The sequence below is a fragment of the Dipodomys merriami genome, unplaced genomic scaffold, assembly GCF_024711535.1.
Source record: "Dipodomys merriami isolate MVZ:Mamm:240054 unplaced genomic scaffold, mDipMer1.0.p SCAF_92, whole genome shotgun sequence".
NCBI classification, from domain to species: Eukaryota; Metazoa; Chordata; class Mammalia; order Rodentia; family Heteromyidae; genus Dipodomys; species Dipodomys merriami.
This window is the reverse complement of record NW_027206535.1, coordinates 2,897,925-2,919,883: the sequence shown is the minus strand read 5'-3', so window position 1 is coordinate 2,919,883 and position 21,959 is coordinate 2,897,925. Positions and strand designations below refer to the sequence as shown.

Here is a 21,959-nt window from a genome sequence, read left to right as displayed (position 1 = left end):
ACGCAAGTTTGAAGCTGAAGCCTAGACTGTCTTATAAAAGCCTCCTTGCCTGGTGTCTAACACGAGTGCCGATTTCTAGCTAAAGCTCCACACTTGAGCACTGAGTGGTAAGTACCCTTTCCTTGACTGGGTCCTTCAGTGGTCCATAAACTTGTGGTTGTTGGTGGCCATGTTGCAATCACAGTGTTGGAAACCACAGATCTCTATTTTTACCTGGGCACTTCTGGGCTAACACTGTAGTTTGGGTTCAATTCAAGCTCTTAGTAGGAATGGAGTTGTGATGGTCTTTAGGGGACATGAAGCCAAAAAAGTGAATAGCCTGGCCAACCCAAAACCCTTCCTAGATGAGTTTGAGTGAGCAATAACTTCCAAATGATCCTGCCTGGTGGGTGAGGTGGTAGGGGGCATCATGGCTAATTGGAAGAATATTTTTTTTCTTCAGACTTTAGACATGGTCACATAAGCTTTTCTTCCCTATTCTATCTACTTAAAAATTTCACCATGGGTTAAACAGAGTAAATCTGGAGGACTTCATGCTTTGAGTCCTAGAGGCAGAAAGAGGGAAGAGTAGACATTGAATGGGGTAGGGGAGGAATTGCCATGAGATCTCCATTGTCTTCTAAGAGGTTAACGTGAAGTTGCAAAGATGCCTACACTGGAAGACCACTTGGAGGGCATCATCAATATCTTCCACCAGTACTCAATTCAGACGGATCATCCTGACACCCTCACCAAGAGTGAGCTGAAGAAGCTGATTATAAGGGATCTTGCAAACACCATCAAGGTAGGTGATATTCTTTTCATCACCATTGCTGCTCTCCCTTGCGGAAGGAATGGCAGATCCTGGAGGAGGATGGTGGAACATGAGTTGGGGTGGATATTGCTCTAGTTTGAACTCCCAAGGATATTCCCTGTGGCGGAGTAGGGCCTCACCTGCCCCCTCTCAGGAACTCTCCAACCCCTTGGCTTTGCTTATTTTTCTCCTGGGATCTGTTTCCTCATAAGTAAAGGGAGTGGTGGGTGAGGTGAACTTTAGAGCATGTTCTAGGTCAAGCCTTGTGTGACTCCAGGACGGTTCATGACATGTACGACCTCTTCTTCTTTTTTTGTCTTGTGCCATTTAATATCTTAATGTTTCTTGGCCTGCCTACCCCGAACCCTGAGGGATGAGAGGTCTGAGAGCAGTGGGGAAAAGAGTCTTAATGGAGGTTTTGAGCTCAAGGGTTTCTGCTTTTTCTTTCTCTCAGAACACCAAAGATCAAGCTACAATTGACAATATATTCAAGGAGCTGGATGATAATAGAGACGGGGAGGTCAGCTTTAAGGAATTCATACTCCTGGTGGCCTCTGTGTTGGAGACTGCCCATGAAAACATCCACAAGGAATAGAAAACTCTCTGAGGGCCTTTTCACCAGCAAGGTCCCCAAGAAGGCATTTACTTCTTCTCATCAAAGCCCTGCCTTGCCGGGCAGTAGAGTGTGAATAAATGTACTTGAGAAAAATTGTGAATGGTGTCTGCACACTTGTCTTTCATTCTCTGAACCGTGGTCTCCTGATTCCTGGTGCCTTATCCCTGCCAACTGTCTCACTTAGACCCCTTTATAGCCCCTGCTCCATTTGTTCACCAGATATTTATGCAAAGTCCATTGTTGATTCACCCATTTATTCAACCTGCACATGTTCTATGAACACCTATGATAGCCCAAGACCAGTGACCCTACTAAGTAATTTTCCTCTCCAAAGTATGCATTCTATTGGGAAACAAACAAATGCATACATATGTAAGAATGCAGCATATGCTATACTGGTAGGTAATGATAAGTGAAGAAAAGAAAACTAAAGTGGAGAAGTTGGGGTAGGGTGAAAGGGGAAGGAGTGGGCTGTTGGCTTGGATGTTGGGGTGGTCATTGTATGCATTTGAGCAGGAATCAGAAAGAAATGAAGAAAAGCAGCTTGCAGATGGTCTGGTGGTTTCTGGGAGATGCACCAAGACCTTGAGATGGGGTCATGATTGGCTGATTTAAAGGACAGCACAAAAGCCAGTGTATAACTGGTGTGCATGAAGTACAGTCACTGAAATGGAGAGTTAGGTATGCGTGTGTATCTACAGATGACATAAATGCGATCGCTTCAACAATATAAATATTATCGAGATTCTTTACATTCTCTTCATTTTGTCTTAAGCCTTTGAGTTCTAGTACATATTTTACACTTGTGATACATCGATCTCATAGCTATGGCTACATTTCAAAAGGGTTCAAAAAGCCACATACAGCACACAGTTACTGTATTGAATAGTGCAGTCTCCGGGCACTGGAGACATAAAGTAAGGCTAGGCATTGGGGGTGGTCAGATGCTGAAATTTAAGAGGTGGGAAGTGAGAAATAAAAGATTACTTGAAAAAAAAATCACCCCCCCCACCCCCGCCATCTTGTGCTGGATATTGGAGGACACAAGACTTAAGTCCTTGTTGTAAGATGCTTGGGTCTGGTTGGTTGGAGAAAACCTGAGTCAACAGAAATTTCCATGCTATGGGATGTGTGCTTTTGACAAAAGTAAAGCACAGGACACGTGGAAGCCTGTGGGAGAAAAGGAGGGTGGCCTTGCTTGGGAGAAAGGAGAAGCCATTTAAAATTCCTCAAAGAGGGGATATCTGGTCATGGTATTTTGGGTCATATTTGGAAAGGAGGAAAATGCTTCAGAATTTACATGTCCATGAACATGGGATAGTAAAGTTCAATTTCTCTGATTCTCTCGAAGGGGGGAAAGAGTGAGAAGGAGTTGAGAAGAACAAAGGAGAAGGGACTAGAGAGACGAGTACTATGCTTTGTCCACTAGTGCCAGCTCAGAGGGAGGTGTTTGCTATGCTTTAGATATTTGTGCTACTCCAAAGTTCATGTTAAAATGCAATCCTTTCTGCTTCTACCAGACTCAACACCCCAAACCCTTCTATAATCATAATGATGTTTGGCTGATGTGAGTCAGTATGTATGACAGTGATCCATACAATTATCATGCAGCTGAATAAATTCCCTGTTGCTCAGTAATGTCCACACAACAATGCAGTGCAAGGCATTACAGGTGTGTTTGTGGTGTTGGTAGTGTGAACGTCACACTGCCAGTTCTTTTTTTGGGTCCGGTTGTGGGGCCTGAACTCTGGGCCTGGGCGCTGTCCCTCAGCTCTTCAGCTCAAGGCTAGCGCTCTACCACTTGAGCCACAGCGCCACTTCCTGCTTTTTGCTTATGTGGTGCTGAGGAATCGAACCCAGGGCCTCATGCATGCAAGGCAAGCACTCTACCACTGGGCCACCTTCCCAGCCCCCACACTGACAGTTCTATAGAAGCATAGCACATATAACTATGTCAGTACATAATTCTTGATAATACATGACTAAGTGATCATTTTATGTACTTTTATACTTTTATCTTTAATTATTAATTAATTCTTCTTTTGTGCCGATACTGGAGCTTGAATTTAGGGCCTTTCTCGCAATTAGCTTTTTGACTCAGGCTGTGAATAGCAGCTCTCAGCCTGGAGATCCAGGAGATCACATGGAGTAAGAGGAGTTAAGGCTTTCTTCCTCTCAGCAGATGATGGCTGGATTGTTAGCGTCTCTGGGCTGATGAGTCCTGCCTGGGTTTGTTAGATGATATCTGAAAACATGGACCCCCTGGGGAAACCAGGGGGTTTGTGTCTTTCTTCTTGGTACTATTTTTTGTATGTGTGGGTGGGTGCTGGTAACTGGAGCTCGGACTCAGGACTTTGTGCTCTCATTTGGCTTTTTTTTGCTCAAGGCTAGCACTCATCACTTGAGCCATATCTTTACTTCCATATTTTTACTGGGTAATTGGATTTTATTTGGAGACTCCTGGATTTGTTTTGAACGGTGATCCTTAGATCTCAGCCTCATGAGTAGCCAGTATTGTAAGTATGAGCCGCCAGCATCCTGCTACCTTTTTATCATTTTTTAGAGCATATTTTTCCTACTTACAAAAGCATTTACTGAAAAGCAACATGCTGTTTCACCCAAGGCAGCAGCCTCACACATCTGTTTATGTCTTCTGATTGCGTCAAGAGGCCACAGAGTGATTGACCTCTATTGTCCAGCTTCATGTAATCATACTCTTAGATTTGAACCAATTGCCTTGTCCCTGTTATGCATAAGGGCTGGCTGTGATGTTGTGTGTAATTCCAATTACGTGGGAAGGGTGGGAGGATTATGGTGCAAGGCCCACCTAGGGCAAAAAGTATGAGATCACAGCAGAAAAATAAACTAAAGCAAAATGGACTGAGGGGAGTGTATAACTCAAGTGATAGAGCACTTGCCTAGCAAGCAAGAGTTCAGATCTGCTAGGGCCAACATAAAACCAAAAACAAACCAAAATCAACACCAGAAAATGGCATATAACTGTATTTTCCTATAGTGATTTTCCTCTTTCATTATTAACAGGACACTTGGCAGCCAAACATTGTGTTTTGGAGGCATTTTCTCTGGTTAGAAATGATCCTAGTGCCTGACATTGATCAAGATGCATTGTACTCCTAAATGAACATGTTGAACTGAAACTCCTTCATACAACTATTTAAAGATGAACAATAATGCTAATAATAATGCTTTTAGTTACTTTGCAAAGGTATGTCCTCTTAATTAGAGAGAGTGAGAAAGTTCTCAGAGAGGATGAGGAAAAGGTAGAAGGTGAAAGAGAGGGCAAGAAGGTCAAGAAGGAAAGGGGAGAGAGACGGAGAGAGGAGGGAGAGAGGAACAGATTGACTGAGGTGGTACATCCCCAGGCTTCAGGCCGGAATCCTGACTCTTGCATGCTTGCCTGTGCACCTTTTCTCTCTTACCTCAGGTCTTGGTAACACTTCCCTTCCTTCACCATAAGATATACATACAGAAATGGTCTCCCTGCTGGGGCTTATTTATCTATCTTTTTGGGTCTATTTTCAGAAGACAGAGTGAGGGACGGGGTCCAGTAGGGCTTAGGTCTTAGGTTAGAGGAATTGGTTTAGGTAAACAGGCAATAGGGCTGAAGCAACCAGCTGTTTCAGTCTTGTCACCTTGGTAATTGTGATGTCAAAATCCATGACCCAGGGCTTTCTAAAATAGAGATTTCAAGCAACTGCTGGGAAGGGGCAGGACCCTGGGTTGGGCTCTGGAGTTTACTTCAGAGCAGGAACTGTATTAGGGTTGTGTAAGATTGCCTCACTGGGCTGGTGAAGTAAGGTCTTGGCAAACAGCACAAAATTGACAATACTTTATTTGTTCCAAAGGGATTCTGGGTTGTACTTTGCTTCATTGAGATGGAGCTTGGCTAGTTTGAGATTCTGACCAAATTTGCACTTTCTGCAAAGTGGCAGCAGAAGCTCTGTTTAACTCTCACCTGGACTGTTGTGATGATCTCCTAGGGTGTCTGTGGTCTTGTCCCCCAACTTCAGGCCATAAACCTCAGGAAGAGAGACTTTCATAAAGCACAGATATCACCTTCCCTCCCCAAAGCCCCTTCATGGAGTATATGGTTCACTCTGTGAGGGTAAGTTTCTTAGCCTAGCATCTGTCCTGGTATAGGTGTTATCTCTCCTCTTCAAACCCCTCCGCTCCTCATTCTCTCTCATGCCCATGTCTGACACCTCCAGGCCTTTGCACATGTACTCTCCTCTCTCAGAACATGTTTCTGTTAATTCTGATGTCTCTAGCTTCCAGCCTCAATGCTACTTGGACCTTCATCTTTCCAGGGAGATAGCTTCACAAAGGGAGGTATTCCTACTCCCAAGTCCCACTTCACTGCATATTTCTATGGCCTTTCATTTCTCATATTACAATGACTTGAGGAGCAGTTCTCTTGTCTGTTCTGCAGACCTGGATTTCCTGGTCAATAAGACTGAGCCTTATTCACCACAGTAGTCCTCAGGAGCATTATGCAATGCTTAACCCATACTACCATAAAGGCCTGGTTAATCTCTTTTGCATGAAAAAGTAGACAAGTAAATGGAGAGAGTTCATTCTTCTCCAAAATTCTAGCCACTTCACACTACCCAGATCCTGGAGCATGTTAGAACGACTGCTATGTGTCTGGACTAAGTTCAGCAACTTCAGGCTATTGTTTGGGTCTCCCTCATCTTTTCCAGAAAGATAGCCAGAAGTTCAGGTTCCACTGCTAACTCCACAAAAGGAGGACAGTTTTCCTCTATAAGAACTGGGAAGCAATCATCTGATGACAGGTGCTGTCTGGTTCTTTAGTCACTGTGGTGGTGGGGAAAACACCCAAACTTTATGTTTCCCTGAAGGCATCATTAATCATAGATGCAGACTTTGATTCTCATGTAGGGTGGCAATCTTAGTGTTGGCAGTAGTTCTCTAACTTTCTATGTGAGGGAAGAACTCCTACTCTCTATTCCACAGAACCTATTTTTCTTTTTGAATGGAAGGGGACTAATGGAAAGAAAGGGGCCAAATCATCCTAACTGCCTCTGTTAAACCATGTTATAGGAAAATCCCATAGGATCCATGGCTTTCGACAACAAATATCATTCTAGCAAGTTCTAGGTCTGAGTATGTCTTAACACTCAGACTGAGTTCAAGGAGTCCCAAAGACAAGAAGAAGCACTCTTGATTTCTAAAAAGGTTTCTCCTCTCTGCCCTTTGCCAGCTTCCAAGTCAGCTGGCATAATGAAGTCCCTCAAAGCTAACTTTCCTCATCTTCAGCTCTACTTAACATCTAACCTGTTTCCAGATCTATTGGGTCCTATGCCAATCCTGCCTTGGTTTATTCAATCTCAGTGTTCACAGAGAACTTCTTTCATGCCAGCATCTGGGGGTATAGAGCAGGCTAACATAGGCCCTGCTGTCAAGGAGTTCAGAGTCAGGCTTGCCGATGAGTGCTTCCCATTCAGAATTTTGAATGGCGGACCTGTTAGAGAGTTATGTGGTTCCCATGGGAGGGGATTTATTCATGGAGAGAGATAACTGATTGAGAGCTGGGGCATTCAAAAAAGCATTAGATATACCAAAATGGAGAAAAGTATTTCTGGCACAGAGGTGAAGAAGCCAGACAAAGCTCAGTTAGGGGTTTGAATTCAGGGCCTTGTACTTGCTAGATAGGCACTCTACCACTTAAGCCACACACGCAGCCCTAGGAAGAGAGTTTTAAAGTAGATGAATGAATGTATGGGTGGAAGAAAGCATGTAAGGGATTAAATTTACTGAATATCCCTAAAAGGTCAGGAGGGTGAATAGCATGAGTGCCTGGCAGTCACAAGGAGGCAGCTGTTGACTCAGAGTAATTAATACTTTGAGTGTCACTGCCAAAGGAGGGAAATCCCTTTCTGGAGGAGCAGGTAAGGTTGGTTCAATCACACGGCAGGGATGTTAGTGAAACTCACTCAAGGGTGGGCCTGTGACAGGTTGGACTGAATCAATAGTTTTCAGATTTTTTTCCCCCACAGCAAATCTTTTTTCTCTGAATCTAAATGTCCAGTTTAGATTTGAATAAGACTTCAGATTCCCATAAACATGCTGACTCCTACCTTTAAGCTGGAGAAGCTATGATGATTACCCAGAAGGATTACATTACATGTTTTTTTTTACATTACATGTTTTTGATCCCATTCTCTTTCCTCTTTCCCTGCCAATACCTTCTCCTGAAAAAAAAGGCGCATGAGACATGTGAGCAATTTTAGACAAATTTAGCAATTTGTGTAGTCAATATATGTTGAGAGTCTATACTGTGCCATTGCCCACTTTAGGTGCTGGGAATAAAGTATCTATAGTATAAGACAGAGGCATGGAATGTACCCTTGTGGGGTTCAGTCTAGTGTGGGATACAGTCACAGACATATTTATGGCACATTATGATGAGTAATGGTGGCAGAGGAAGTGGGAGAAGCACCCTCCTACTCTGACTGAAGCAGAATAGAGCAAGGGTCCTGGCAAGGCTAGCATTAGAACTCAGGCCTCCTGGCTGTTCCTTTTTCCCCTGTATGAATCTGTGTGCATAATGGAAGAAAGATGGTCATGTATCCCTAGATGTGAGCAAGGGGAAGAAAGTTGTCAGATAAGTAAATGTTCTTTGCTCCAGTCTCCAAGTCAAGCCTTTTATGAAGTGCTGGCAAGGGCTTCTTGACTCTGCTACACAAGCTCACTAAGTGGAGATAGTTCCCAGGCCCTTCATTGTTCTCTCCCATAGCAGAGCTGTAGGGGATGAGGAGGTGGTTGGGGCAGGGATGGATTTAGGAAGAGGACTTTTGAACAAGAGTGTGGTCAGAAAGGCTGGAGTCCCAACCACAGTGGCAGTAAGGAGATTGTTGACATTGACTCTGGAAGCTCCTACCTTTTATGCTTAGCCCTGGGGAAAGACCCTGGAGGCTCAGGCAATGAAACAAATGAATTCCAGACACCCTGTCTCACTGTACAACTTGGATCAATCAGCTTTACACGGGGTGACCTTCAGGCTGATTTCTCTTCTGCTCTATACTTTAGTGAACCATTGACTGTTAGTCTTTCTCCAGTGGCCACAAATTCACACATATGAATCTTCACTCTACTGAAAGGATTGGTGTGTGTGTGTGTGTGTGTGTGTGTGTGTGTGTGTGTGTGTATGTATGTATGTATGTATGTATGTATGTGTGTGTGTGTGTGTGTGTGTGTGTGTGTGTGTGTTTAGAGAATCTTTTTTTACTTTTTGTCCGGTTGTGGGGCCTGAACTCTGGGCTTGGGCTCTGTCTCTCAGCTCTTCAGCTCAAGGCTAGCACTCTACCATTTGAGCCACAGTACCACTTCTGGCTTTTTTTTTCTGTTTATGTGGTGCTGAGGAATTGAACCCAGGGCCTCATGCATGCCAGGCAAGTGCTCTACCACTGAGCCACCTTCCTAGCCCCTGTTTAGAGAATCTTAATATGGTTATAGCTTGCATAGGCACTTTATGGTCAGAGATCATGGAGATGAAAGAGGAGTCGCTTGAGTCTCTCTGAGGTAGGTACTTGGGTCCAAAGGGTGCAAAAGACAGCAACTCTGTGGAAGATGGAGTCAGGCCAGGTCACAGATTTTACAGAGAGGAACAAATGCCCCTGCTGGCTTGAGCTCTCAGCTGTTGACTAGCAACTGGAGGATTCTCTATCATCTCTTAAGGCTTAACGTAAGAATCTTCAGTTGCTAGAAGCTCAATGGACTCAGAGCACAAGCTCCTTCTGTGACTCATGGTGACTTTAATTACACAGCATGGTTTGGAGTTCATTTCTTTTGTTGGGCATGCAAGTGCTCTTTTCACTCTACCATCCTGCTAGGGCTAGAGTAGGCAAAGGGCTAACTCCTACTTCCCATGTGACCACATTTTATTCCCTGCCAGGATCCAATAAGAGCTCCAGCTTCTCTCTTGGATCCAGAAATGAGTTTGTAGGTAAATCACACCTAATTTGTTCTTGTTCCCACTGCTTGAGTTCCAGTATCCCTCCCCATACTAGGCATTGTCTTGATTCATCTCAAGAAGATTTCCAGATAAAAAGTATTGTGTGTGTGTGTGTGTGTGTGTGTGTGTGTGTGTGTGTGTGTGTGTGTGTGTGTGTGTGTGTGCTGGTACCAGGACTTGAACTCAGGGCCTCATGCTCTTGCTCAGCTTCCTTGCTCATGGCTTGGGTTCTACCACTTGAACCACACCTTCAACCCACTGTTTTGCTGGCGAATTAGGGATGGAGTCTCACAGAATTTTCCAGCTCAAGCTGGCTTCAGAACCTCTGTCCTCCAGGTCTCAGCTTCTGAAGTAGCTAAGATGGAATAGATTTTTGTTAACAGAAAGTGTAGAGTGGAAAGCCATGGGCAAACAAGGGCTGGGCTGGATAGGAAGGTGGCTGGCACCCTGAATGGAAGAGATAGCTCGTCTTTGCTGAACAGGATGACTGGAACCTGAGCAGCTAGGCTAACATTAGAGATGAGGACAGTCAGAGGTATATATAGGGGCTCAGAACAGATTCACATCTTCTTTGTTCTCATTTTCTTCTCTGTGTGTGTGTGTGTGTGTGTGTGTGTGTGTGTGTGTGTGTGTGTGTGTGTGTGTGTGTGTGTGTGTGTGTGCTTCTACTGAGGCTTGAACTTAGGGCCTTTGCATTGTCTCTTAGCTTTTCTGCTTAGGGCTAGCACTCTACTACTTGAGCCACACTTCCACTTCTAGTTGTTTTTTTGGGGAGGGGTTAATTGGAGATATAAGTGTCATGGACTTTCCTACTTAGGCTGGCTTTGAACTGCGATTCTAGGCTGTCTTTGAATTGCTATCATCAGATCTCAGTTTTTTGAAGACCTAAGATACAGGCGTGAGCCACCTACAACCGGCCTTGTTCTCATTTTCTGATGACTAAATGGAGACATTTTGCGGCAGACAAGGGCAGGGCCTCCCAGTGTTTAGACCTCTGGGTAGAAAAAGTTGGGAAGGGAGCACACATACAAAGAGCACTGGTATAGAGAAAGACTTTATTTTCTGTCATCTTCCCTCCCCACAGCCAAGGTGATCTGACATGACATTCCCCATGGCTCTAGTTGGACAGGTGCAGAGTGGCCTGCCTCATTGATTAGTGGCTGTGGCCGTGACTATGGCCATGACCATGGCTATGTCCATGTCCATGGCCAGGACCTTGAGCTTGACCACGGCCAGAGCCCTGGCAACCCACCCCAAGGCCTGGTCCGTGGCTGTGGCCTTCCCCATGGGCATTCTTGTGCATCTCTTCATGGGAGGCGTTGATCAGCCTTGCGATCAGGATGGCAAACTCATTGAAGTCCAGCGTCTGGTCCTGGTTAGTATCCAGGTCCTCCAGGATTTCATTTATTTCTTTTTCATCCCGATTCTCCTTCTGCAGATGTAAGAGAGAGGACCATTAGGGATGGGTGTGGCCAGAGGTGGAGGCTAGGGAGTACAGAGAATGAGCAGATGGCAAATACCCAAGGAAAACCTTAAAATGATAGAGGATTGACATGAAGCAGATGCTAAGCACTTTCTAATGTATTCCCTAGGCAGCATACAACTTGAGTACTATGAATATTTTACAAAATAAGGTCAGATAGTCCATAAATCTAGAAATCTCCTCTCATGTGGTCCTTATAGCAACTTTCTAACAAGAAACAGACATAGTCTCTTCCTTGGTAAAGCCTTGGGGAAATTGAGTCTTATAAATTGGTTAGTAAACTTTACAGGTTGAAAAGCCTCACAAGCAGAGGAGTAGAGACTGAGATGCAAATTCAGATTTGACTTAAAGCCCTAGCTGTACTCGCTCTTTCCTCTCCCCTTTCTCTCTGTCTATTCTGACTCTGCACTTTGTGAGGGAGTCATCAGTGTCCCTAATACCACCCATGGTGGCATTTCTCTACCCTATAAGGATGAGAGAAAAGATCCAGGAGAGCTGGGCATTTGCTCCCCGATGGCTGGTTTTAGGGCTAGAATGGAGATTGGACTCATTCCAGCCTTCTTCATCCAGGCCTTTGGTGCCCCAAGGTTAAAAGAGAACACAAAGACTACTAGAGGAAATTTCTTTATGCTCCTCACCCCCCCTGCCAAGAACTACTTAAGAATTTTCCAACCTAGGGAATGCACAGATATTGATTTGAATACTGTCAGCATTGCGCTGGGAGCATTCCACGTGCTCTTTATTTCTCTAGTTTCAATCCTAGACTCTGGTTTCTCACCTGAGCCTCAGTGGCCCTCATGTTCCTGCTAGAGTTCATCCTCAGGTGCTTGCCTTCCTGGAAACCAGGTACTCAAATATCACCTCTTCAAAATGGGCCCTGCGTCTACCCTCGTGAGTCAGCTCTGCCCCACTTCGTGTAGACCACCTTAGAGTATAGACTCTATCCGACACTTACTGACTGACATTAGATTTACCTGTTTTCATTCATTATTGTGTTGTGCGTTGCCCCCACTGGATCGTGGGTCCCCTGTTTGCCACCTTGTCCCTGTGCCCAGAACAGGATGTCACACACAGCAGATGTTCAATGGACCAATCTCTTGACAGTTGGTGTCATTTAACTTTTAGCCCCCTCTAGTAACAGCTCTGGGTGCCTCTGAGTGGAAGGGGCAGGAATTGACCCCTTCACTGCTGAGCCCACAACCCCTTAACAGCCCCTTAACCACTGTACCTTGAGGAAGTTTTGCAGCTCTTTTTTCACCAGCTGTTTGAATTCCTTCTTGTTCAGGGTGTCTCGGTTCCCCTGCCGGTTAGAGTACTGGTGGAAAACGTTGACGATGGTTTCTAAGTATTTTTCCATCTGTGGTCTTGTGTCTGCCATCTTCTTGCACTATCTGAATAATGAAGAAGCAGAGTACAGGTTGGGAATGTGGCTTAGTGGTAAAGTGCTTGCCTAGCATGCCTGAAGCCTTGGGTTGGATTCCTCAGCACCACATAAACAGAAAAGCCAGAAGGGGTGCTGTGGCTTAAGTGATAGAGTACTAGGCTTGAGCAAAAGAAGCTCAAGGACAGCATCCAGGCCCTGACTTGAAGCCCCAGGACTGGAGGGGGGAAGGGGCAGGGAAAGAAAGAGAGTAAGCCAGTGCTGGTAGCTCATGCCTGTAATCCTAGCTACTCAAAAGGCTGAGATCTGAGGACTGAGTTTCAAGGCCAGACTGAGCAGAAATGTCTAGGAGATGATCACTAATTGACTGTCAAAAAGAAAAAAAGGTGGAAAATTTGAGTGAGAACATAATATACTGAATTCAAACTCTATTAACTGTGCAAAAAACTAACAGAAAAGAAAACAAAAGCTAACAATAAGGAATCAGTTAAATAACTAACTAACTAAATAAATGAAAATAAGGCACAAGTTGCCACTTAATGAGGAGACTGCCACCCACATATGGAAAATGACTGGTAGTGCATCAGAGAATGCTAAGAAGCAAAGCACTTGAGGGTACAAGCCTCCAAGAAACTGTGGAGGGAGTGATAAAGTGAGCAGCATCAACTAAGAAAGGACTCTAGGCAGAGGGTTTGGAAATAAGTGGGGTAGGATGAGATAAATAACTGGCAGGCTCCTGCCAGGAGAGCTGGTAGCTCACTCACCTGAGTCAAGGAAGCCCACAGAGCGTTTGACAGAGCAGATTGGCCCTGGCTTTTATAGGCAGTCTCTGGATTCATGATCTTCTCTGGGAAAGATTGCTTCATAGGTGCACAGTGTGGAAACTCTGCCAGGGAGTGGGCTGGGGCTGAGGAGGGGCAGGAAGTGTTCACATAGTGCTTTTTTTTGTGTGTGTATGTGTGTGTGAAATTCCCCCTGCTGGGCCCAGTACTAATTTGGGAGGAAGCTGGTTGGTTAACTTCCTTCCTTCCACTCCAACCCATGATCTTTCTGAGCAAGTCAACAAGCCTGCCATGCCTTGGGCTCCCTCCTGTCCTCACCTGTGAGAGCTAAAGGCTGGCTAAGAATTCCTGGGGCTCCCCTCACTTTTGCCCCAAGCCCCTCTGCCTCTCATATGTGGGCAATCTGTTCCATTGGTTTACCGGCTCAACTTCCCTCTGGGTTTGCCTGACACTTAGGAGGGCTTGGCTTAGCCAAGGGTTGATCACTTCTGAGGAAACTTCTAATCCCAACTCTCACCCGGTGGATGTGTGATCAACCCCTTTATACTGTGGATGAAGAATTCGAAGCCCACTGATGGACCTGTCACATGGCTGATTGGCTGAAACTTGACCTAAAAGAAGAAGATTGACCTAAAAGACAGCTGTTTTTCATTTAAAATGTTACTACCAATTTTATAAAGCAACTGTATAAATTAAAACACTTTCAAACATGGATACAACTTATTTTTCCTTCTCATTCCCATTTCCTTCTCCCTTTTCCTCCTTCTATATCCCTAAATAGTTCTCCTTCTACTTTTATGCTCCCCCCCGCCCCTACATTACACATATGAGAGAAAATGTAATATGTTTTTTCTGAGTCTGGCTTGTTTTTCTTCAATATCAACTAGTTTCCTGCAACTGATACAATTTCATACTTTTTGTGGTTGAATAAAACTCCATTATGTGTAGACCTCATTTTCTTTATCCATTCATAGGCTGATGGGTTCCCAGGTTGGTATTATAACTTGGTTACTGTGAAGAGTGCTGAAATAAACATGAACATGAAGGTAGTGCTTATTATATACTAACTTTGATTCTTTTGGATAGATATCAAGGAATATAATTGGAATGTAATTGGGTATAGTTGGATACAAGATATATAGCTGGATCATATGGAAGTTCTGTCTTAAAATGTTGAGGAACTTGCCTACTGATTTCCACAGTGGCTAAACTAGTTTCCACCATGTCACCTCCAGACAGTCATTGTTTTTGTTTGTTTGTTTGAGACTGGGGCTTGAACTCCATACCTGAAGCATTTGCTCATTAGCTGTGGCCCTGTCAACACCTTCAACCTTTAGATAGCCATTCTGATGGCTGTAATTTTGCTTTGCTTTTCTTGGATAGCTAAAAACACTAAGCAAGTGTCTATTCAATTTGTTTGCTGATTTATTGATTGGATTATTATCTCTTTTGGTGCTTAATTTTTGGAAGTCTTTAATATATTCTGCATATTAATCTCTTGTCAGATGTATATCTGGCAAAGACTTTCTCCAATTATTATTAAAATTTTTCTTCTTTATTAGCATATCCTGGTTGTACATAGGACTTCATTTTGACATGAACATGCATACCTACACACGATGCACCTTGTTCAAATTCATTCCCCTTTCGCCCTTTCTGTAGGCTGTCCCTTCATTCTGTTGAATGTCTCCTTTGTTGGGAAGACAATTTTTAATTTGATACAATTCTTCTTGTCCATTTTTGCTCTTTTTTCTGATCCATTAGAGTTCTATTCAAGAAGTTGCTGCTTATGCTTAAGTTCTTGAAGTGTTTTTCCATAGTAGTTTTAAAGTTTCTGGTCTCTGGTCCACTTTGAATTGATTTTTGTACAGGGTGAGAGATAAGGATCTAGTTTGAATCTTATACAAGTAGACATCTAATTTCCCAGCCTCATTTGTAGAAGAGGCTGTCTTCGTTTCAATTTGTGTTATAGGCATCTTTGCCAAGAATCAGATGACAGTCCCTCGGGTTTGGGACTGGGATTATTTCTTGGGCTTACTTCTGAGTCTTCTATGCCCTTGGTCTACAGGTTTGCTTTTGATCCAGTGCCATGCAGCTTTTGCTACTATGGCTCTGTAGTATAATTTGAGGTAAGTTATTACACCTTTAGCATTACTACTTATTTAGATAGCTTTGGCTACTTGGGGGTTTTCTTTGCTTCTATATGACAGCTATTTTTATATAGTTATCATAGGCAATATAGCCCTCAGCCCCTACCCCTTCCCTGCTACAAATCACACCAGTCTTTCCCCTCATTATCCACAGAAGAAGCTGAGATGCCTTCGCCAAATGCACAGCCCTCTGCATATGAGCCCTATCTGTCTGGCCAGATTCTCCTTCAGATTCCTGAGCCCCCACTCCCACTCCTGCCGTGATACATAGGGCTTACTTATTTTGCCACCTCAGAGTGCCCACGCCCGACTCTGCAGGGTGATAGGCGTCCCGTGCTTTATGGCTCACTTCAAATGCTGCCTTGCCAGGTAAGCCTGCTCTGTTCGCTTCCCAAACCATTTCCCCCATTCCACTTCTGGCTTTCCTGGAAGAACATTCAGATTTGCATATTTTGCGTCTGTCTAGTCATTGGCTATCCATCTTTGCTGACAGGTTCTTATCTCTGCTCATCTCCTCCCATGCACACAGACAGGGCTTGGCATATGGGACACCCTGTGTCTCCAGAATATTGTGTTTCCATCCTAGCATCCCCACCCTTTGCCCCAGGAAACATGCATATAGACAGGACCTTCTGTGGGCACTCCCTTGGCCCCCTGCTGCCTTTTTCAAGGAAGGTTTTTTTTCCCCTTTCCACCCCAACCAGTCTTTTTGCCTGGTCTTTATGAATCAGACAATCCTCACCAGGCTCTTCCTCATGGCCCAGGCTCTTCCTGCTTGTTCTGCCCTCTGAAAGCCCAAGGGCAGGAGACAAGGCCCTGAACGCATCCTGCCTCGAATCACCAAGACAGCACATGCAGTAGTTATTTAGAGTTCAGATGGAAGGGAGATAAGAAGGATCAATAGAGGGCTGAATTAGACCCACGTATGTGATACATATGTATGAACATATTACAATGACATTCTTTTGTGCAGTGGGTATATGCTAAAAAAGAAGGAGAAATAAAAGAAGAAAGAAGTGGAAAAAAAAAATCTCATAGTGTGACCTTAGAAAAATTTACTTCTTTGTGGCTCCTTTTCTTCATCAGTAAACTAGCATAAGAACAGATTCTACCCTGAAGATTATGCAAAGATTATGGTAAACAAGAGGCATTGTTAGTAGTTACCTAGTTACTAGTTACTTAGCTAGGGACAAGGCCTGGTATAGTGGTAAATTCACAGCAAAGATTGAATACATGCTTGCTGAGTGCATGCTTGAATCAATGAGTAAATGATCTATGAACGAATGAGAGGGTCAACACAGCCCAGTGATACCTGCATGGAAACTTCAGGCTCATCCTCTCACTGAGGCTTTCCCCCCAGTCATTTAGGCTGATGGAGGCTGCACAGCCAGCCAGGATCCTGTGTGCTGCCCTCTTCAGGCTGGTAAGATATTTCTAGTTTTAAGCAATCAGGCCCTTGCTGTGGGGTGCCTTTCCTATGTGTTCCATTAGCGCCCCCTGCTGCCTGGATCAGCACTTTCACACACACTAAGAATCTATACATGCCTATAGAAGATCCATGGTAAAATTGGCTGGTCAGTGAGTGACTCAAGGTAATGGATATGAGTGGTGCAGACTATGGCGAATGGAAACACCTTTTTTTTTTTTTTTTTTTGGTCCGGTCGTGGGGCCTGAACTCTGGGCCTGGGCGCTGTCCCTCAGCTCTTCAGCTCAATGCAAGTGCTCTACTGCTTGAGCCACAGAGCCACTTCTGGCTTTTTTCTTTTTGCTTATGTGGTGCTGAGGAATCGAACCCAGGGCCTCAGGCATGCAAGGCAAGCGCTCTACCACTGAGCCACCTTCCCAGCCCCGAAAGATCCTTTGTTTGAAGGGACAGGCCATACTCAGGCTCATGTGTCCTAGGTGGTCCTGGATCTCCAGGACGTTCAGGGAATTGGAACTTTAAAAAAATATAAGAATTTAAGAATTCCTAGAATATAAGAATTCCTAGTTATAAAATTTGTCAATTAATTTTTTTTGTTGGTCATGGGGGCTGAACTCTGGGCCTGGGTGCTGTCCCTTAGCTCTTCAGCTCAAGACTAGCACTCTACCACTTGAGCCACTGTGCCACTTCCAGCTTTTTGTGCTTATGTGGTGCTGAGGAATCGAACCCAAGGCCACATGCATGCAAACAGGAATGAAGAAAAAAGTGGGGGAGTGTTATATGAACACTGGCCTGTTGCCCTTCGCCCTTTGCACTGTGGCTTTCTCCAGAGCCACGGACTGGAATCATATAGTGTTCATTCAGGAAGAAAGTGAAATAGGAGGGGGAGAAAAGCCTTAGTTCGTAGCAATGAGCCAGAAACAGGGTAAAAATAGACAGGAGTATCACTTTGGGGGGGCAGTCCCATGTTGACAACGATTCCTGTCGGGGTCTCATCCGGGCACTGAGCAGCCCGTTCCTGGCTTGATTAGGAGATACTGCTGTTCTCTTGGCTTTTCCATTCAAGGTTGACACTCTATCACCTGAGCCACACCTGTGCTTCCAGCTTTTTGCTGGCTAATTAGACATCGGAGTCTCATGAAATTTCCTACCTGGGCTGGTTTCAAACCAGGTTCCATAGATCTCAGCCTTCAGAGTAGCTAGGATTACAGGTGTAAGCCACTTGTGCTTGGCAACCACCTGTGACCAGACCATTGCCCTGCCATGTTTGGGCTCTGTCCACACCAAGCCCCACTGGCTGGCCACCCTGCTTGGCAGTTCTCCTTGTCCCCATGTAGGGCTGCTTCAGCCTCCTCGTCACCAACCTGGCTTCTTCTTCTTCTTCTTTTTTTTTTTGTCAGTTGTGTGGCTTGAACTCTGGGCCTGGGCGCTGTCCCTCAGCTCTTTAGCTCAAGGTGAGCACTCTACCACTTGAGCCACAGCACCACTTCCAGTCTTCTGGTGGTTTATTGGAGATAAGAGTCTCATGGACTTTCCTGCCCAGGCTGGCTTTAAACCATGATCCTCAGCTCTCAGCCTCCTGAGTAACTAGGATTACAGGGATGAGCCACCGGCGCCAGGCTCCAACCTGGCTTCTTACACCCTCATCCCAAAGCTTTCCCAGGCCTGGAAACCTTTGTTGACTTTGCCCCAGCTGCCTCTGCTCAGAATCTTTCTAATTTAACGGTTCCCTTCCAAATTGAGAAAGCATTCCCTCTTCTGTTCCTGGCTTCTGTTTTTCCTGTTCTCTCCCATTTTCTGCCTGTTGTCCTCCCTTTGTGCCCATCACAGTTTCATCATCCCCCCCCCCCCCAGTACTAATAAGTACTATCTCAGTATCTTTCTCTGGGCTTACTCCTCCTCCTAGGAACCCCCTTGAAGTTTATACTTCTTTGTAGAAAATACAGGGTTTTCTCAATGCACTGGTATTAACCTTACTGGCCTTTGTGCTCATTTCCCTCACTGCATTATTAACCCTTTGAGAGCCAGCTTCTCCACTTGCTCATCCCTGGATGATGATAAGCTTTGCATCTGATAAGTGTCTGCAGGACAGAATGAATGATTGGCTTGTTTTTGATAGAATATATGTTTAGATTAATTCTTGCAATTAAGAAATTGTGTAACATAGGAGGAGACTGCAGAGAAGGAAGACAAGGACCTGATGACAAAGACTGATGGAAATCCAGATGAAAGGTGGATCCTAAGATTATCAAAGAGCATCTGCTGCCACCTTGTGGCCTACCTGTATCAGGACAGCCTGTGGCATCCCTTTGGTCTTGGATTTTGAACTTTTAGTTCTTTTTAAATCTCTTGCCTCAGGACAAAAGAGTATAGAAAACTTAGGGAAATTGTTGAGCACCCCAAAGAGTTTTTATGTGTTATATCTATTAATATCTAACACCTTGGAATTTGAAAGCAAATAAAATATTGGTTAAGTTGTTTAAAGTAGCATTAACAAAGCCATTACAGATTTACACATTTAAAAATATAAAATATATACATATTTTACGAAGCTAGTGAGACAAGTGTCTTTTTGCAGACTTCGTTGCAAGGCTCAGAAGAAGACAGCTGTATTATCATATCTATTTCTGCATTCAACATGTTTTGGTTGAAGATAGAAATTAAAATCCACCTCTCACGGACAAGTAGTTGGAAGCAGGGATGGATATATTAATATATTTAAAAATAACTATCAGTACATAACAAGTACTTAGAAACTAAAAATGAGAGAAAAATCTGGTATCCTTGCCTTTGTTTTGCATTTTTCTTCTTTGCCTTAAAACTTTGGGCCAGACTCATGCCTAACCCTGCCTGTAGGTATGTTCAGCAAGCAGTGTCTGTCTTAAAACTAGAGCTCCACAACCTAGTTCATCTGCCTTCAAAAGGCGCCTGAAAGTCTCTAGTCATTGTCTTTAACCTGCAGTCACCTTAGACTCCCCAGAAACAGAGCCTCACAGGCCAATCACTCTGATGAGATCACCCCCAAACACAAGCCATTGTCTCTTGGGAATCCTGATAAGGACTTTTCTAGGTCATCTTGTAGAACTTGAAATGGATAATAATCAACTGGAATACACATTGACCGCTTAATTATGCATAACTCTTGTCCCCTGCCCCAAATTCTTCCTCTACTTAGGCCTGAAGCTCAGTCAGTACTGTGGAGGATGGGCTGAAATGTCTCATATTTGTCTTACTTTCTTAATGTGACTGTTTCAAAGTAGAGCATGGTGAGAAACTGGGGCAGGAGGATTATTAGATGTTAATATAGGCTATATTCTCAAGAGAAAAGCTTCTCAGACTTTCCTGCCTCTGCTGGCTTTGAACCTCAGTTCTCAGATCTCATCCTCTTGAGAAGCTAGGATTATAGGTGTGAACCATTAGCACCTGGATGGACTGGAGTTCTTAATCTCCTTCTCTGTCTATCTCCTTCACTCTTGCTAGGCAGGGACGCTGTTTGAGCTCGGGCCTGGGCACATGACTGGAGAGAATGCTGGGAGAACTTGGTGTACATTTAAGGGGCTCATTTCTAGGTACCTTCAGAATGAAAGTAGAGGAATGCCTTTCTTGTTGTAAAGTTCACTTTTATACATAACAGGTGATATTATATTTTCGTTGACTATTATCTAATCCTCAAAATGACTCCGTGAAGAACAAATATGTAGCCATTTTGCAAAGGAGAAAAAAACAACAACTTGGCTAACTAGGTGGCTTGGCTGGTAGCCAGTGTGTGCAGTGAGACAGGATACAGAGCCACATTCCCTCCCAGGGGAAGGACACACAGAGAGAAGGCCTAGATGTGCCATGGTGTTATTTCCTTTAATTCTTGCCTCAATGTGTGCCCTCCCCACTATGGAAGTGTATATGTAGATTACTTTGTTTATTTTGGAGTGGGGGGGGGCCCATGGACATGTGGTCTCTGCTACATTCTTAGAAAATACCAGTTGGAGTTTCACACCTTCCAGGGACCAGAGTACTGACCCTGAAACCCGGTCAGGCAAGGGTATAATATCTCTCTTAGTCAGAACTGGGTGAGGAGCTGGTTTGTGGGAGGCTTCCCTTGGTGAGTGACAGGTTGATGGTGAGGGTGTGGCCTGATGGGAGGGAGGATGATGTATGTGTAGGCTACCGGGTCAGAATTAGGCTTCAGTGAGCTAGCTGCCTCCTGGGAATGTAGTTTTCTAAGTTCCCCACCAGGCCTCTATTGGTGGCCCTGGTGGAAGGAGGGTCTGGAGTGGTGATTGGTGAGTAACCTAGACTGGAAGTCTTAGACTTCCATCAGCAGGAAGGTCCCTGATGTCGGTGACACCATGTTCAGGGCCCATAGCAATCCCGGGGTTGGCAGGATTTACAGAGTGCTGGGCATGAGGAAGGAGCTCCAGGAGGATTGGGCAATTGTGCCCTTTCCCAGGGAGGAGGAACCGGTAGGCTTATTCACAGGGCAGGTTCCCAGGTGCGCTCAGCCTGAGTCTGATTTCAGCTGAGTTCCTCTTGGAGCTGTGGACCGAGCTACATACCTCTGCCTTCCTTCTCATCTCCATCTGCTGTCGGGAATCAGAGGCTGTCTGCTCCTCTTGGAGAAGCCAGAGTCTAGTGCTCCATTCTGGGGAGAAATTGCCCCCTAAGTGCAAGGGAGAGGAGGGGCCTTGGCCGGAAGAGGGGCAGGATCTGGAGGCCAAGGCTGAAGAGAAGGAACTGCCAGCCAATGAGGGACGAGCAGACGGCACCCTGAGCCGTGGACTGAGACAACATAGGTCCTCAGGTATTTCTGTGAGTGAGTTTCCTCTTCTAAAGCTTCTGCCTAAAGAAAGGACTTTGAAATTTGGTATTGATATTCCTCCAGCACTGTTCTTTCTGTTAAGGATTGTTTTTGCTATTTGGGGTCTTTTATTGTTCCATATGAATTTTTGGATTGCCTCTTCTATTTCCTTGAAGAATGAGGTTGGAATATTGATAGGCATCGCATTGAATTTGTAGATAGCCTTGGGAAGTATTGTCATTTTCATGATCTTGATCCTTCCAATCCAGGAGCATGGGAGGTTTTGCCACTTTCTAAGTTCTTTTTTGATGTCCTTTGTCAGGTTTTTAAAGTTTTCATCAAAGAGGGCCTTCACTTCTTTGGTTAATTCCTAGGTATTTTATTTTTTGTGGGGTTATTATGAATGGAGTTGCTTTCCTGATTTCAGCCACGCTTTTCTCATTATTGGCATACAGAAAAGCCATTGATTTTTGAGGGTTAATTTTATACCCTGCTACTTTGCCAAAGTTTTGAATCAGCTTGAGTAATTTGGGAGTGAAG

The 21,959-nt window shown here is 44.5% G+C and overlaps 2 protein-coding genes across 2 annotated transcripts; one reads left to right on the top strand and one right to left on the bottom strand.

The window, feature by feature from the left end:
• LOC138821626 (protein S100-A12-like) lies at positions 1-1,509 on the top strand. The gene is made up of 3 exons (XM_070014061.1): positions 1-107; positions 625-784; positions 1,248-1,509. Exons 2-3 carry the CDS (start codon positions 647-649, stop codon positions 1,386-1,388), a joined length of 279 nt encoding a protein of 92 aa, XP_069870162.1. The 5' UTR covers positions 1-107; positions 625-646; the 3' UTR covers positions 1,389-1,509.
• An 8,933-nt stretch (positions 1,510-10,442) lies between these two features.
• On the bottom strand, positions 10,443-13,115 carry S100a9 (S100 calcium binding protein A9). The gene is made up of 3 exons (XM_070014039.1): positions 13,034-13,115; positions 12,117-12,279; positions 10,443-10,837 (listed from the first exon to the last, which is right to left on the bottom strand). Exons 2-3 carry the CDS (start codon positions 12,264-12,266, stop codon positions 10,559-10,561), a joined length of 429 nt encoding a protein of 142 aa, XP_069870140.1. The 5' UTR covers positions 12,267-12,279; positions 13,034-13,115; the 3' UTR covers positions 10,443-10,558.
• Between the last annotated feature and the right edge of the window lie 8,844 nt (positions 13,116-21,959).